Source organism: Euphorbia lathyris, chromosome 1 (genome assembly GCF_963576675.1).
Source record: "Euphorbia lathyris chromosome 1, ddEupLath1.1, whole genome shotgun sequence".
NCBI classification, from domain to species: Eukaryota; Viridiplantae; Streptophyta; class Magnoliopsida; order Malpighiales; family Euphorbiaceae; genus Euphorbia; species Euphorbia lathyris.
The window spans coordinates 19,603,444-19,616,280 of NC_088910.1; the positions used below are offsets into that span (position 1 = coordinate 19,603,444).

At 37.1% G+C, this 12,837-nt stretch overlaps 1 protein-coding gene across 1 annotated transcript; it reads left to right on the forward strand.

Annotated features, from left to right (window-relative positions):
• Positions 1-1,752: 1,752 nt before the first annotated feature.
• LOC136223800 (uncharacterized) lies at positions 1,753-11,978 on the forward strand. Its single transcript, XM_066011975.1, has 6 exons — positions 1,753-1,945; positions 2,040-2,093; positions 6,345-6,418; positions 10,500-10,617; positions 11,310-11,368; positions 11,532-11,978. The coding sequence occupies exons 1-6, from the start codon at positions 1,844-1,846 to the stop codon at positions 11,608-11,610; spliced, it is 486 nt and encodes a 161-aa protein (XP_065868047.1). The 5' UTR covers positions 1,753-1,843; the 3' UTR covers positions 11,611-11,978.
• The last annotated feature ends 859 nt before the right edge of the window (positions 11,979-12,837 follow it).

Genomic DNA, 12,837 nt, shown 5'->3' on the forward strand with positions numbered 1-12,837 from the left:
GAATGGGGATGCCCACGGGACGTAGATAGAGAAACGTGTTCATGTCTAACTCGTGAAAATGGGGACAATGCATCCCCGACTAGTCGGGAACGGGGGTGGAAAATGTCCCCATCACGCTCCGTTTACATCTTTAATTACTAGTGTCAACTAGGAGTTCTTATATTAAGCTTTAGGTCTTCCACGTCACTTGAAAAACCCACAATTTACATTTGAACATATATATTGTTGCTCTATTTAATATTTAAAACAAGTCTTTTATAATATATGTGGGTCCATATTACACATGACAAAATATATATGGAAGGTCCCTCGTTTGCCATTGAAGAGATCCACCTCCAGCTTCAAGGATTCACAAGGTTCCATCCTTCGATCCTATGAAGACGATTGCTTGATCGACATGTTCCCAGAAAGGGATTTCTATTCTCTTTTTATTCTTTATTGCTTTAGATATTTCCTATTTATCCTAGGTTGATTGTACCTGTGCCGTATTTGTTCCATCTTTAATATAATTTCCATTGTTGATTTCTTAAGTAATTGTTATTTCTTCTGTCTATGCTTTACCTAATTGGTTTAAATCATTCAAAAGTATAAATATGATATAGATTCACATTGCGAGTCAAATTTGATTATCCCTAATCAAATAACCTATGAAATTGACAACTCCATAGTTGGTAAGACCCAAATTCCTGAACCTTAGAGCTAGCTCAGCCTGTAACAAAGGAATAGCGGACTAGGAACCTTAGAAGAATAAGTAGGTTTAATCACCTTAGGCCTAAGCAACTCAGATTAGATTATCAATTAATTGTTAAATTAGGTTGAAATTCATATTATCGTATCAATCCATTAACTCCCTAGTTTAATTGCCTAGATTAAGATCACTTAGAAGTAAGATTAATTTAGATAAAACCAATCAATCCAATCTTTCACCGCCTAGATAACATTAGAAGCCTAGTAGTTTGGTACTTGCGGTATAAATCTCGTGGATTCGATACCTAGACTTGTCCAGATTATTACTTGATAACGACGGGATACACGTATCCCTTAGTAAGCTTTTGAGCGACAGCTCGGGACACATCACCTGTTATTACCGTGCCTCTCAACGAAGGCGACTGAGCTTCACGCGATTAAAGAAAGTCTCTGTCTAGCTCGAGACTGTAATTTTCAAGATATATTGATTGAGTCGGATGCTAAAATCGTAGTCGATGCTCTTACCCGTGGCCCTATGTCAGTGTCTTCTCTTCACTTTATCTGGATGTCTTGCATTTAGCAGAGACACTTTGTAATTGCACTTTTGCTTTCATTAGGATAGAGGAGAATTAGGTAGCACATAGCTTAGCTAAATGGACGAGTGATTTTCGGAGCCTCATGATTTTACACGGAGATAGTCCAAACATTGTGTGGCCATTACTTTGTAACGATGCTTCAAGACTGTATGGCATTTTCCTAAAAAAAAAAAAGCTTGTAAATATTAAATTTAATTAAAAATATATAATATGTTTTTTTATCTTCTTAAAGTTAAATTTTTTAGTTTTTGTATTTTATGTTATTATAGAAAAACTCACGAAAAAAATTTATAATTGGAAAAATTTAATTTTTAAACATATAAAATATATCACACATTTTGTTATTAGTATAATTTTTGATAAAGTTTTTTTTTATGAAAATAATTTTTCATAAAGTTGATAAAGAAAGAGCTCGATGCATTAAAAAATGAAACTCTTTTTTTTTTTCTTAAAAATAAAACCTGTTAATATCTAGTGAAATTTAAAAGAGAAAATAATTGAAAAACCCAAAGCTGTCACTCCTTTTACTTCTTCTTCTCAGTTCAGAAGAAAGAAAAATAATGTGGAAGCTGAACCAGTTGATATCTGGTGACGATGGAGAGGCAGGAGAGAGCTTGTTGGATGATGAATCAGATGGCCCGCTTTCTCTTTCTCCTACGCAGGTTTCTTAATCTGTTCTCTTTTTTTTCACATTGAGAAGGTTGATATGAAGATAATCTAAACCGATGCTGCTTTTGTTTTTTCTTCGATCATCAGAGAATGTATGCATTTGCATCGTGCTTTCTCGCTGGCGTGATTTGTATGTTGCTGGTATGAATTTTGAATTAAGCGCTTATGTGATTTTTCTTTTACCTTCATTATTTCTCAATTTTCTTAATGACTGTTTGGAATTTTAACTACATCTTACTTAAATTGATTCTATTACTATTATAGGATGCTAAGCAGATTTTTTGTCTAAGTTTTTGGTTAATGATTGACTGAATTATTTCATTAAAATGGTAGAGTTATATTCTTGAAGTTTACAGATGATTTCATTCTAAAACAGAACTTGACCTAAGGAAAATCATTTGCATCCTTACTTACCGGAGCTACATTCTTCTGCTACTTTAGAATTAAAATCACATTGCATCCTGCACCCCCTCCTCAAGATGGAAGTAGCAATGCAGTAGGCAGGACATCCATCTTGATCAAATTTGGAGTAATGTGACCCTTAATTAGTAGCTTAGTCAAAAGATATGCTAACTGGTCTTCTGTAGAAATGTAAGGAGTAACAATAGCCAGTAACCACAGAAGAATTATCAGCAGAGCAAAACAGATCATAATTCAATACATGTACTGTTGCCTGCATATGTATCTTGGTAGGAGAAGTCACGTGACTTAATTATTGGGTGGGTAACATAGGCAATATCAGGCCTAAGACATCCTAACTATAAGAATTTCCCAATCAATCACCTATAACTGTCAGGCTACTCATATGCTTCAGAAGCATGTCCAAATCAGCACCATTCTGAAAAGGACTAGAAGCCACACCACATGAGTATTTTCCATATTTGCATCTCGAAGAAGGTCTGCAATATACTTCCATTGTGACACTAAGATGCCTTGATCAGACCTAGCTAACTCCACCCCTAGAAAGAACTTAGCTTTACCCTTATATTCGTAAAGGTGAACCCTTGATGCAGTTGAGTCTTAACTTCAGTAATTAGAATATCTGAAGTTCCTATAATCAGGACATCATCAACATACACAATGAGAGCTAGCTAGGAAATCGGTTTTGGTGACCTTAGTGAATAAACAATGATTGTGAATAGATAAATCAAGCAATTTTGCACTGAAAGCTTTCTTCCACTGGCGTCCAACTTGTTTGAGACCATACAAACTCTTAGAAAGCTTGCAAACTTGCCCTGAGATGCCTTGGTATAATCCTGAGGTAGTGCCATGTAAAGCTCTTCATCAGTATGCCTATGTAGGTAGGCATTATTGATGTCAATATGATGAATATGCCAATTTTTAGCAACTGCAATTGCTAGGAAGATTCTGACAGTAACAACCTTAGTTACATGGGAAAAACTCTCTGTGTAATCAACCCAAACTCTTGGTTGTATCCTCTAGCAACTAATCGAGCTTTATACCTCTCTACTGACGCATCAACTTTATATTTGACTCTAGACACCCACTTGCATGTGATAGCCCTCTTATTGCTAGGTAATGAGACCAAAGTCCATGTTTGATTTTTGTCAAGTGCATCGGGTTCATCTTGCATAGCTTTAACCCACATAGGATCTATTTTAGCTTCAGCGTAAGATGTAGGTTCATGTATTTTGAGTGTATTTACTAAGCAGACTTTGTATCCAGAGGTGTGAGTAAAAACATGTGGTTGTTCTGTAGTTACTTGATTTGTAATAAACCCTTCTAACCAGGCCAGTTTCTTCTTAAGCCTAATAGATTGTCTAAGTGGTTCAAGAGAAGAAGGATTAGCACGAGGAAGAGAATTAGAAGTGGATGTTGAAGGAATATTATGATCTTCAGAATCAACATGAGGATTGACAGAGCAAGAGAAAGGTAAAATAGGAGAATCAGGTTATGTATTTGTAGGTTGAGAAAGAGGAAGTTCAGAAGAGTAATGTTGTTCTTGAGTTATAGGCAACTCTTGAATAGCAGGTAAAAATGTATGAGCATTATTAGGCTAAACTAGAATATCCTTTTGAAAAGGAAAGATTTGTCCATAAAACACTACATCTCTGGATACCACAAGTTTATGAGTGGGCAAACTATAAAGCTTGTATCCTTTTTGACCGAAGGATCCTCCCAATTAAACCCCTGCTGAAGATCTTCTATCAAATTTTCCTTTCATAGGATTAGTATTTGCATAATAACAACCAAATACTCGAAGATCAGAATGGATAGGAGATTTGTTATAAAGAACTTCATATGGACTTTCCTAGTGAAGAACTTTGGAAGGCTGAACATTTATAAGTGTTGCAACGTGTAACATTGCCTCTCCCCAGAACCTAGAAGGTAAATCAGCCTGGAAAAGAGGAGACCTAGCTATAGCTGCTAGATGCCTGTGTTTACGTTCTCCAACTCCATTTTGTTGTGGAGTATGAACACAAGATCTTTGATGTAAGATACCATGTGTACAGAAGACTTGTGTAGCTTTGCTTAAAAACTCAGTACCATTGTCAGTGTGAATCTGTTTAATTCTAGCATCAAACCGTACTTCAATCATTTTAACAAAACCATGAATCAACTCTGTGACTTGATCTTTGGTTTTAAACAACAAAACCCAAGTAACACGACTATCCACAATTGTCAACAAATATTTGCAACCAGTCAAAGAAGTTGGTGTGTAAGGGCCCCAAACATCCACATGAATCAACTCAAAACCCCCAGAATTTCTAGTATGACTTATATGAAAAGGCTTTCTACATTGTTTTGCAAAATGACATGTTTCACAAATTGAAAGTGAATCTTTACATGTTATAGCAGGAATAGGAGAAAATTTTGCATCAGAAATATGCCCTAGTTTATAAGGCCATATATCTCTATCAGAAACCAAAATAGGTGTAAACAGGAAACATCATGACAAACTACAAGAAAATCATTATTGGAAAGAGTAGTTGGTAAACAAAAGGAAGACTTAGCTAATACAATCCACCACTGCTAATGTTTGCTTAGAAGCCTGATCCTGCACCAAGCATTTGTCAGGTTCGAAGAATACAGTGTATTTTTTTTATCAGTCAACAATTTGCTTACTGAAAATAAATTGTACTGAAACTGAAGCACATAAAAAACATCAAACAATTTGATGTGCTGATTAATCATCACATTGCGATTTTTGTGTATAACCTGAACTGATCTGTCAGGTAAATAGTTCTTTCTAGGCTTAGGTAAAGAACACAGCTAAAGAATGGCACATGTGTGCTGTAGCACCAGTATCTAATATCCAAGACATATGTGTCGATGACTTAGATGATAAGGATGTAGATGCTTTACCTGAACCAACACAGCCAACAGAAGCATCAGCAGAATTAACAGCCTCATCTTTGCCTATGATCTCAGCTTGAAAAACCTGATGTAGATCATCCTTCATCTTCTTCTGTTGATCATAAGTTTCTTTTGTTTCATTGTCACTACTATCATCATCAAAAGGTGTTGTATGTTCTTTAGTGAAACAAGCTTTTGCTGGAGTGGAACTTGATTTCTTCCCTTTATACCAATCAGGAAACCAACCAGGAAGAAACAACCATCCTTGGTATGACCTGAACGCATACAATGACCACACTGCTTGCCATCCTTAGACTTAGAAAACTGCTTCTTCTTGACAAAAGAATTACTACCAGATGTAGTTGCTTTAGGCACAACTGTAGTAGTAGCAACTGTTCGATCTTGCTGGAATTTTTAAGTAGGATTAACACAGATCGTGTTGTTCATCTCTCTTCGATGCTTGTTCATTTTCAGAAGAAGAATCTAATATTGTTTCACCTTCAACGATTGGAGATTGAAGAACTTCTACATAGCTCCTTCTCCGGCGAGGCATTGTGAAATCGGAGACCTTACTCAACTGATGTTTCTCTCTCTAAAAGACCTAATCATGAGCTCTGATACCATCTAGAATTAGTTAAGAGAGAAAAAATGAAATGAACAAACTGAATTTCTTATTGATGAAAAGTAGTTACAAAGGTTATATAGTAGGTGTGATTACAATGCCACATAGGCAAGTCTAATTCCTAAAGATACTAATGTACCAGCAGATTTCCTAAAGATACTAATGTAACAGCAGATTATTCCTACATAAACTCTTTATGCCTTTCTCTTTTCTAAAGAATATACAAGTGCATTCTTTCTTGGTTTTCCCATTTTTTCTGATTAAATAGAAAGTTTAATTTAGCGGAGGGTAGAAGTGGGAATTAAACAGCTACCTGTGCATATTAAAGTAGATCCTAGATATTATGGCAATTTCTACATATAATTACTATTGTATTGTATAAGGTTTCTTTACATATATTTGTGACTTTGCTGTAACCACTGATAGCTTTACTACTTTTCTCTCCACTGCAGTCATTTATTGTCTTTGTCAAGCCGATCAGATTTGCAATATTATTCACCTTTGGCAATGTGTTGGCTGTTGGAAGGTAAATAGAAATTCCTTTAAATTCTCTTGAATTTGAAATACTGAAGCTTGATCTATCCTTATGTTAGTTTGTTGACCAACTATTTTATATTAATTCTATGTCCCTATTGAACTCCGCCTGTGAGGGTCACTTGGTGGCCTTTACAGCCGGTCCCAAGCCCGGACAAAGGAGGAGGGTTGCGGTAGGTTTGTGGCGGCCAGCGTAAAACTTAGCCACATCTTATGACATGAACCATAATATAAATACCGTTGGGGCGTTCCCTACTCAGCGACGCGCTGCACTTCCTAGACCCGGGTGTAGTGATAAATGTGCAAGGGTTGCTAGGTCGTCGCCCCGAAGCGGCGCGCCACCCCAGGACCCGGGGGTGGTGTCAAATATGCAAGGGTTGCGGGTAAATAAGCTAGTCCACGGTAATGGTAGGGGTAGGGGTAAGGGTAGTAGGTTACGCTTTGGGACATGGAACATAGGTTCTTTGACAGGAAGATTAGCTGAAATTGTAGATGTTATGAAGAGGAGGAGAATAAATATATTATGCCTACAAGAAACCAAGTGGGTTGGAGCCAAGGCTAGAGAGATAGCTCCTTGGGGTTATAAGCTTTGGTACTCAGGAAAGGATAAGGGTAGAAATGGAGTAGGTATTCTTATTGATAGGGAGTATATTGATGAGGTAGTAGCGGTGTCTAGGAAGAGCGATAGAATTATGAGTGTTAAGCTAGTGATAGGGGATGAGGTTGTGAATGTCATTAGTGCATATGCGCCACAAATAGGATTAGATGTGTCTATAAGACAAGCTTTTTGGGATGACTTAGAGGAAGTGGTGCAACAGGTTCCTAGGGATGAAAAAATGGTACTAGGGGGTGATCTCAATGGACACGTGGGTTCTAGGCGAGATGGGTTTGAGAGTGTTCATGGAGGGTATGGTTTTGGAGATAAGAATGAAGCAGGAAATGATATTTTGGAATTCGCATCAGCCTATGACTTGAGTATCATGAACACATGGTTTATGAAGAGAACATCCCACTTAGTGACTTATCGGAGTGGCGGTAATGCGAGCCAAATTGACTTCTTCTTAGTAAGGAGTGCTTGGAGAAAGAGTTATATTGATTGTAAGGTGATCCCTGGTGAGAGTACGACAACCCAACATAGAGTAGTGGTGCTAGATTTTCGAAGTAGGAAATGTATAAGAAAACAAACACCTCAAGTAGAGACTAAGATTAAGTGGTGGAAATTGCAAGGGGAGAATCAACAAAAATTTGTGGATGAGATGACCAAAAAAGATATTTGGACTTGCAATATGGATTCAGATATAGATTCAATATGGAATAAGATGGAGCATAGTATAAGGGAAGTAGCGAAGGAAGTTCTAGGGGAATCTAAAGGTAGCATGCCACCGGGTAAGGACACATCTTGGTGGACAGAAGAAGTACGACAAGCAGTAAAGAGTAAGAGAGAATCCTATAAACTATTGGGGAAATGTAGGAGTGACGAGAACTACGAAAAATACAAAGAGGCTAAAAGGGAAGTAAAGAAGGTCATACGAGATGCTAGAGCAAAGGTGAATCGGGATCTGTATACAAGATTGGATACGAAAGAAGGGGAAAGAGACATATATAGAATTGCTCGGATGAGAGATAGGAAGACGCGAGATCTCGGAAAAGTTAAATGTGTGAAGGATGTGGACCAGAAAGTCCTAGTTGGAGATAAGGATATCAAGGAACGATGGAGGTCCTATTTTGATGACTTATTTAATGGAGATCGCCAACAAGATGTTGGAGATATAAGTATCCATCACGATATGATAAATCATGAATGCCTGCGGAGAATTCAAAAGGGTGAAGTCAAAATGGCATTAAGTAAGATGAAGTTGAAGAAAGCAGTAGGACCTGATGGCATCCCTATTGAGATTTGGAGATGTTTGGGAGAAAGAGGAATCGAATGGTTGACGACGTTCTTCAACAAAATTTGGAGAAACAATAAGATGCCATCAGAATGGAGGAAAAGTACCTTAATCCCTTTGTATAAGAACAAAGGCGATGTCCAAGATTGTGCCAACTATCGGGGAATCAAATTAATGAGTCACACTATGAAACTTTGGGAGCGAGTGATTGAACAAAGGCTAAGGAGGACGGTGAAGATCTCGGAAAACCAGTTTGGCTTTATGCCGGGAAGATCAACTATGGAAGCCATCCATCTAATGAGACAATTAATGGAGCACTATCGAAATAAGAAGAAAGACTTGCATATGGTTTTCATTGACTTGGAGAAAGCATATGATAAGGTACCAAGGGAAGTACTTTGGTGGGCCTTGATAAGGAAAGACATTTCGCGGAAATATATTGACATCATAAAGGACATGTATGAGGGAGTATGCACGAGTGTACGTACTAGTGTTGGGAAAACTGAAGAGTTTCCTATTACGATTGGAGTGCATCAAGGTTCCGCACTAAGCCCATTTCTTTTTGCCATCGTTATGGATGAACTAACAAGTTCACTTCAAGATGGTATACCATGGTGCATGCTGTTTGCAGATGATATTGTGTTGGTTGATGAGACGAAAGAAGGAGTGGAGATGAAGTTGGAACTATGGAGGCAAACTCTAGAATCTAGAGGCTTTAAGTTGAGTCGAAGTAAGACAGAATATTTGGAGTGTAAGTTTAGCGGCCGTAGGAGTAGGGAGGCAGGGACAATCACCCTAGATGGGAGAGTTGTTCAGGCCTCGGATTGCTTCCGGTATTTAGGATCTATTATCCAAACGGATGGAGAAGTAGATGGAGATGTTGCCCATAGGATTAAAGCTGGTTGGTCGAAGTGGAAGAGTGCTACGGGTTTCCTTTGTGATCCCGGCATGCCTAATAGATTGAAGGGAAAATTCTACCGGAAGGCAATTAGACCAGCATTGTTATATGGTACGGAGTGTTGGGCAGTGAAACACTGCCACATCCATAAGATGTCGGTGGCGGAGATGCGTATGTTGAGATGGATGTGTGGTCACACGAGAAAGGACCGGGTGCGTAATGAAATAATTAGGACAAAAGTAGGGGTTACATCTATTGAGAATAAAATGAGAGAAAACCGACTAAGGTGGTTTGGCCATGTGAGACGTAGAGCGCTTGATGCGCCGGTTAGGAGAACCGAAGAGTGGCAAAGGGATGTAGTGGTGAGGGGTAGGGGAAGACCTAAGCAAACTTGGAGGAGGGTGATCGAGAGTGATATGAGTTTATTGGGAATTGAGGAAAATATGGTAGTGGATAGGACGGAGTGGAGGGAGCGAATCTGTGTCGCTGACACGACTTGATTTTCACGGTTTTATATGATGGTTCATGTTAGCCGACCCCGAATCATTTCGGGACTAAGGCTTTGTTGTTGTTGTTGTTGTCTATGTCCCTATTGGTTTATAATGTTATCTTCTTAGAATAGCATAAGTTCAGCGATGTTAGGGATCTTGATCCTCAATGATTCTCTTATGCTAATACTTGCTTCTTTGAGATGTCACAACAAAGGGCAGGCATTTTTAAGCCTTTTATGGCATGATTGCCATTTAATGACTGAGGAACCTACGTTTAGTTCTTTCTTGTCTACTATCATAGAATAACTTTTTATCAAAATAGACTATTATGACTCTTTATCCAAATTTGTGTCCTCCAAGTCAAGATTGGCTAAAACCTATTCACTGGGATCCAACGATCCCTTAGAAATTTCTCAAATGGTTCAAGAGTATAAAACATAAATGACATTTTGATGATACAAGCAGGATAATCTCTCTGACTTGATTCCAATGGCTTCTTTTCTCTCCAAGGTTTCTGCCAGAGATGATAGTAAAAGCTATTCTTGGGACTTACCTATGAACTTAATAGCTTTTGGATCAAATGGTTTCTTGATATGGTGGTGGAGGGTTTAAATCCCGACAATTCTATTTGTTAATGGAATTTCAACACATGGTAAGATGGACCTATGTTGTACACGCTTCAAGGGGTGTGTCAAAGATAATAATAAAAGTTATTTTTGGCTTACCTACCAGCTTAAATTTTGGGGTCAAATGGTACAGTTTCTTATAATCTAAACTTGTGTTCCTGGTTGGCAGCACAGCCTTGTTGATTGGACCTGCCCAGCAGCTACGAATGATGTTTGACTCTGCTCGTATTTATGCAACAGCCATTTACATTGGGTTTGTTGTGTTCTCTCTTATTTGTGCTCTCCTGGTAAGTTAACTATCTTAATAAATTGTTTATCAAATTGCTTTAAATTGTTATTCACATGAAACCCTGTGTTTGATTTTGTGCTTCGATTGTTTCAACTATTTAGTATTAAATATGTCTTATCTGTACATTGCAACCAGAAGTTATGTTCATTGGAATGCTTCCAGAAATTAATGCCAAGTACAAGATAATACAATGTTTTGACTTCGGTTAGTTCAATTTTTATCAGGCTAGACAACTGTCCCCATGTCTTATAATTGTATAGTATTTTGTCATCTTGTGATCTTTCTATGTGAAGAACTAAAAATTTGTAACATGAAGTGGATTGAAGGCAATGAAATTCATTACTCCTGTCCTGAGAAAAATATAGAGGAGAATGCAGCTGTCAATCTAGCTATCAGCCAAATCTTTGCATTGTTCCCCCTGTGTTGATCTTTTTTTATGTATGCACCAACATTTCCAAGGACCCTCTTTGTCTCCTATTCAGCACGTTTTTATTATTATTTTTCACCATGTATTCCCATTGCTCTTTTATCATATTTTCTCTCTCAGTGAGTTGTTTATTATAAATATCATACTAGGCTTTCCTCTTTTATCTTTAAAATGCTCATTTCTCAGTGAGTATGCCTTGAATTGTGCTGATCTGGCCAGGTTCTTGTAGCTATTCTTCATGCTTCATTCTGTTTCTGGTGCAGATCCATAGCAAGATTTTAACAATAATTGCGGTATTCTGCGAGATATGTGCCCTTGTTTGGTGAGATTTCCTTTATTTAAGTCCAATTCTTTTGTTGCTTTCTTGAGGCTTAAAGACATAAGCTGATAGTTGGCCAGTTACATAATATATGAAAATTTAAAATTTGTACACTTATAAATGCTTGTCAAAACCTCTTATATATTTTCATTTGAGCTATTTTCAGGTACAGTCTGAGTTATATTCCTTTTGCTCGGAGAATGGTGTCTAATCTGATGGTCAGATTGTTTGACACTGAGCTATAGTAACACAAATTTAAGAAGATTGATCACCTGGAAGGCTCATTGATTTTCAGCTTTGACTTCCTGGATTTTTTATTTTTTCAAATGAGTTGGCAAAACAATTTTGTTTGTTCTTTTTATTATTTATTTTTTTTACCTGAGTGCAACTTAGTGTATTATTAATTTGCTATCAGAGTGTATATTAGGATTGCTTGATTCTGGAACCAAATTCACGTTTATTTATCCTTAACCCCTTTCAATTTCTTCTTGGTGGAGAATCACGTGCAGATACTGAAGGGGAAAAGAGTTCTGGCATATATTGGCTAGATTGTTTTTCAAGGATGTTTTCTGTTTGTAATCTGGTACGTTCTAAAACAACTTTTTATTGGTCATTCCCATTTAAACTACCATGTTATCAATTGCTAGTGTTTTGGAACAAACTGGTTCCAATTTGCTTAACAACTCAAGTGAGAAGAAAACGTGGCCTAGAATTTGGGTAAATTCAGTCATGGCATCACAATTTAGGTTTTACTTTCTTTATAGTCCTTCACCTTCAAAAGAAGTTAGACCAACTCTAATGGGGTGTTTTTAGTTATACAATCCTAGGTGTGGCTTGTTAAAAAAAAAAAAAAGTTTGTTACAGATTTAAGTAATACCCAATACTATCAGCGCCATCCTGCCTTCAACATTTTACTTTACAGAACATGATAATTTACAATTTGGTCCTGTAAATTACGATTTTGGTTCTGGCAAATTACAGTTTTGATACCTATTGTTAGTTAATATATTTTTTTGACCCCAGACAATTTTGAAAAATAAATCCTTTTTAATGACATGTTACTCCACTTTGTTACTTACCCCACCTAAGTTACAATGGTTGTTACCAACCAAAAGTCTTAGAGCTTAGCCTTTTATTAACATAAAAGTCCCTTAACTTTTGAACATTCCAATAGTAGTGCAAAATTCATGATTTTTTATGTCAATTTTTGAAGTTTAAAGACCATAAAGAAAGTAACACCAGATTGAGCAGCCAAGAGTAGAGCTGTAACCAAGACGAGCCGAACTGAATTCCTTATTTTATGTCCATTTTTATTCGTGAGCTGCTCTTTTATTTACTAGTATCTCGTTAATTCTGTTCATGAATTTTTCCGTGAACATCTCACTAATTATGTTCATTTTAAATTTCTTTAACACAAAACTATATAGTTTTGAAACTTACAAAACTACATTTCCCCCTTTATAGAATACTAT

Excerpts from the sequence above, each read along its gene's own strand:
- LOC136223800 (XM_066011975.1), top strand. The coding sequence starts at position 1,844 with ATGTGGAAGCTGAACCAGTTGATATCTGGTGACGATGGAGAGGCAGGA. Across the intron at positions 2,094-6,344 it reads GCGTGATTTGTATGTTGCTG|TCATTTATTGTCTTTGTCAA; the intron begins GTATGAATTTTG and ends TCTCCACTGCAG. Across the intron at positions 6,419-10,499 it reads AATGTGTTGGCTGTTGGAAG|CACAGCCTTGTTGATTGGAC; the intron begins GTAAATAGAAAT and ends CCTGGTTGGCAG.